Raw genomic sequence first — 5,026 nt, forward strand, 5'->3', positions numbered from 1 at the left:
TCTAAGCCCACCCTCAGACGACAGCAGTTTGCAATTTCAAGCTGCCCCCAGGCCCCAGGGACAGTGTAGGTCAACCGGAGGGTGTCGGACCAGGAAAGCCACCGCAGGGCTCTTATTTTGAGGGCAAAACTATCTTTAGTTGGAAAGTAGGGGTGGGCTTCCCTGGTGGCTCAGGTGGTAAAAAATCTGAGATGTGGGTTTTCAATCCATGGAAGACCCCCTGGAGAAGGGAATGGTTCCCCTCTCCAGTATTTTTCCCTGGAGAATCCCATGGACAGAGGAGCCTGGTGGGCTACAGTCCAGAGGTCACAGGGTTGGACACAACTGAGCAGCTAACGCTTTCCCTTCATGCGGTTTTTAGGTTTTTCTTTAACTGCCCTGGTCTGAATGAGGAGAATCCGCAAAATCAAAGTGAAGCTTATGGAATAACTGTCCAGACCTGGCTCCCACTGCTGCCGGAGCTGGGTGAGCTCAGCAGACATTCACTTGTAGAGGCGCAGAGGGTTAATTCTGGCATTTTTAATGATCAATTCACCAAAAAAAAAAAAAAAGGAAGAAATCAGGCAAAATTAATGCAAGATGAGCACAAACATTCCTGCATCACTGTGTAGACCGTCTGAGCCGCACAGACAGCGACAGGCTTTCAACAGCACCTAAGTCAGGCTTCAAACGCCTTCCAGTACAGTCACCTCTCATGGATACCTTTAAACTGAGGTTAAGAGACAGGAAAACCATGTGATGTGTTTGCCCAGGTTCAAATATTAGCCCCTAGACCCCGTATTTTAATCGAGAAACAGAAAGGGATTTGGTGCCATGCTTTTATTCAAATGAAAGGGGAAAAACTACACTGTACCAGGAAGTAGCAAATAGGACAGTATTTTACAGCACAGCATCGTAAAAAAAACCTGTAAGCGACACTCCCGAGTGGACAGGCAGCACACCAGACGCTGTACATCGCCCCAAGTGTCCATGGAACCACAATTAAAAAGCTGGATTTGGCTTTAAAAACAGCCAACTGAACTGTAACAGTCATAACACAACTGAGCAGCTGAGGGGAATGAAAAGCTTTCCAGTGCCTGTCGCACGGCAGAACCTGACAGGCCGCGCGGGGGACCGCGACAAGGGTCTGGCAAACTCAACCAAGTAATTATCCAACAACGTGACCTCCGATGATGAGAAGCACCAATGTGTTTCAATAAGTTGATGACTATCTCCAGACTTTATGAAATAGCATAATTCTCATTTGTATAATTTTAAAAACATAATTTAAAAAAATCCACAGACAAATATATCCATATTCCTTCTGCATGAATAAAGTAAACCGTCATACTGAGAGCAAGGAACTTTTGTGGCAATATTCACATTCTACCTTCAGACCTCACAGACACCACTGGGCACAGGCAGGCCTGCCTGAGAACAAAGGGTGGGCCTGTCTGGTCTCACATAGTCACTTCCTCCACTGTCTTGCATTCAGTTTAAAAAAATGTAATGGCCAAGTAGTATCACCAAAAAGATTGCTTTGATAAGGGAAATTTCATTGATTAAAAAGAACAAATTTAGTAATGTTGAAGGCTTGTTAACTCTCCTTTTGACTATTACCACATTTTGATTAGGTTCACTATTTTTTTAAACTAGTCAATCTATTTGACAATCATTTCCTTCTAATTGTGACCGAAATGGTTGTCTGAAAGGTAAAATGTGCAATCCATCAGTTTTAATCTTCATATATTATATACACAATATGTATACACTTAAAATATAAGAGTTACATATATCCTGGTCTTTTACATGCAAACAGCAGATCACAAATAGTTCTGAGCTACACACATATCTTGCACAGGTATTGGAAAAAAATCTGTGAAATTTTCTTTTTTACAGTTTAAACAAATATACATAAATATAAGAACATAAATTACAGTAAAATATTGACAGCATTTGAGAAGATGCTGATAGCCCAGACGCACTGACGCCGAAGGCCTTATAATAAGAGAGAAGCACAGTCCAGGGACACCTCACTCCTACTCTCTTTAAAAAATAAGTGAATACATCATCATATGAGATATTAGTTATTTCTCTGAACAACTCAATTAGAGAAATGTATATATTTTTGTCTCTACTTCCCATGACAGAAAACAGACTATGCATCTCACATACGCCACAGTACTGTCTTCCCTCTAAGGCTACATGTTGTCACAACACTGAAACATAACAGGATCACAGAATCGTTCAAGTCTTTTCCTGAGAATGAAGTTTTTCCCCAACTAACCCTCTGGTATGCACTGTTAAAGGAACAAAGATCACGTAGGGAAGAGTTCAAGTGTGTATTTAATCTAAGGTGTCCCACTTGAGAAGGATGAAAAAGAAAAACTCAGAATCAGTGAAAGAATGTGAAGCTATTTTAAAATTAAAACGTAGCCCTTTGTACATGTTTAAAAACTCTAAATATACCTTTTGTATCAGCTATAAATACAACGGAAAGACCTCTCAAGAGCCTGTGGCAGGAAGTCTTCCATCTTCAGACTACTCTCAAAGTGCCGTTCATTTCTGCCAGCTTATAAAGTGACGTGCTTCAAAAGAGACAGAAAGCCTTTTTGTTAAAAGAACAATCTAAATTATTCTGAGACGGCCAGAAGTGGTGTAAAAACAGCACTGATTTAATCAGCAACTTCTTATAACATTTCTCGGTTAAGCTCACGTGGTTTTAAGTGAACTATAGCAGCTCTTCACAACTCCTCCTCTTGTTTCATAGGAAAATGTTAATACTTGAGTGAGTAATAAACACAGAAGTGTAAATACTTCGCAGGGTAGTTCGGCCAGCGCTCTGACGCCACTAAAGCACGAGGGTTACTGGGGAGCTGACACTAGTTTTCTCTCTGCGTCCTAAGAACCGCGCGAGCTATCTCCGCAGGCCTATTTCCCACTCTCGTGATCTCCACATGAACCCAAATACAAACGTTATCCTGGAACAAACTCCAGGGGAGGAAAATAGCAAAATAAACCATCTGAAGACACTCATATACGTTAAAAAGTTAAAAAAAAAAAAAAAAGCAACAAACAAAACACACAGCTGATGATCCTAGCCTTACGTCAACTAGCGTCCGCAAGAACTCAGTGCTTCGCTGTATCGAGAGCCCAGCAGGCACACCTCCCCCAGCGAGCCAGACACCGCCATCACCTGGCCCGGCACCTCGGTGCGTCTCCAGCACTGTGGTCTACATTCCAGTTGTCATGACAACAGGGCTGAACGTCCAGTTTCAATGAATAAAAGTCTGTTGGCAATTAGAAAGGATTTCTATAGGCAGGAGGGATGAAGTGCAAACTTACCATGAACGTTCAGAAGCAGGGATCTCCCAGTTCCTATGCTTTAGTGGGTAACAGTTTTTTGGGCGTCACTGGCCTCTTGGCCTGCCACAAATGGCTGTGAATGGTAATGGCATCAACACTGGCAGATAAAGTTTTAGCAGGGATGTGGCTGAACTGTTTCCTGTCAGAATTGTACTTGTAAAGGCCCTCGATCATCTTTTTAGTGACAGACTTAGGGCCTATCCCAGTCAGCTTACTGATCTCTTCAGTCTCTGGGCAGTAGGCGTACAGAGACCGGAACTGGCAGCCTGAGTCCCGAAATAAGATCAGGAAGTTGTTGGCATCTGACTTCTCCATTTCCTTCAGGATTACAAACAAAAACAAAACAACAATAAAAACCCTTAAACGTTTTGCTGAACACAATTCATATGTTACATTTCTTGACACGTAATTTAAAACAGAAACTCTCCAGCAGCTAAAATGCAGTGCGTGTAATGCATGCCCAGCACGCTGGGCTGAACTGTGTGCAGGCCCCTTACGGCCGAGGCCTGCTGGCTGTGCCCAAATCGAGACCCCGGAGGAACTTCAAGGTCTGCAGGATCTGCTAGATCTCTACCACTGACAACCAGCACTGGCCGCCTCCTTTGCGACACAGCTCCATTTAAAAAAGGCAAAGCACACAATCTACGCTTATGAAATGTGACCAAGCGACTCTGGGGAAGAAAACATTTTATGATTTTGTATTTTCATCTTAAGTCTATGCCTAGTCTTGAATGAAATGTGCAGTCTTCCAGAGTCCCATCTGAGAGTTAAGTCCGTCTAATAATGAAAACATAGTTACAGACCCTTCATATGTGGCTGAAATTCTAGGAGTCCCTAAGGAGTGTTTTTTCTTGAATTGAAAGAGAAGATTCCTACAATTTTAAGACATTGCCCGACCTAACTTTCATGCAAACATGCTTACCTCCAGTATTTTTTTCTTCTGACCTTCATTTACTTTTCCAGCCAAACAGCAATGAGCTAAAGCATTTTGTATTATGTGCTTATTGGATTTTGCACTGGGTTCTTTGAAGAGCTTTGGTCCTATGATAAGAATTTAATAACAATAACAGTAAAATAACTTTCCTAAGTCAGAAATACTACTTATGTTTAAATGATACAATTGTTCCTACACTGATTTAACTCTAACATGAAGGCCCCTGACTGCCCTGTTCCAGTCAGGACCCAGTTTTATCCACAGGGCTACACTCGCGGGTCCCCTATGGCCTTCCGAGGTGGCCTGGAGGGCAGTACTTTCTGCCACTTTCCTGGAACTCCTCCAGGAGGCCTTCAGTTAAGTATGCAGAGAAACCAGTTCTTTGGAAGAGAAAAAAATTAGCCCTGATTTGTCATGTTTATCTATATCTGGAATAAATTACTCCCAGCATGGCTGACTCAGAGCTACCAGTGGTTCTGTAGCCATGTAATTCCTGGAAGGTTCACTGTGTGTCTGACAGCCCTGCAGGTCTGGGCTCCCCCGGGGCCGGCAGACACGGCTGCTGCACTGACCTTACAGGCTGCTGGGCCAGCTGGAGCCACAGGGTAGGGAGGAAACAACTCTGGGGGAGTCAGCAAGCTCTGCCCCGTGGGCCTTCGGGGACCACTTGGGGGTCAGCCGGATGCCAGCGGGACGCGGGTGGTCCCCGTCACTCTCCCACCTACTCTCCACGGCTGCTCCCACTTT

The 5,026-nt window shown here is 43.6% G+C and overlaps 1 protein-coding gene across 1 annotated transcript in view; it reads right to left on the reverse strand.

Annotated features, from left to right (window-relative positions):
* Positions 1-804: 804 nt before the first annotated feature.
* CAMSAP2 (calmodulin regulated spectrin-associated protein family, member 2) overlaps positions 805-5,026 on the reverse strand; it is a 98,926-nt gene continuing 94,704 nt past the window's right edge. The window contains exons 16-17 of the mRNA XM_010831073.1: positions 4,268-4,386; positions 805-3,663 (exon numbers count right to left, since the gene is read on the reverse strand). Coding sequence (XP_010829375.1) covers positions 3,358-3,663; positions 4,268-4,386 — 425 coding nt within the window. The 3' untranslated portion in view covers positions 805-3,357. The remainder of the gene's footprint in view (positions 3,664-4,267; positions 4,387-5,026) is intronic.

The sequence above is a fragment of the Bison bison genome, unplaced genomic scaffold, assembly GCF_000754665.1.
Source record: "Bison bison bison isolate TAMUID 2011002044 unplaced genomic scaffold, Bison_UMD1.0 scf7180017864524, whole genome shotgun sequence".
Classification (NCBI taxonomy): Eukaryota; Metazoa; Chordata; class Mammalia; order Artiodactyla; family Bovidae; genus Bison; species Bison bison.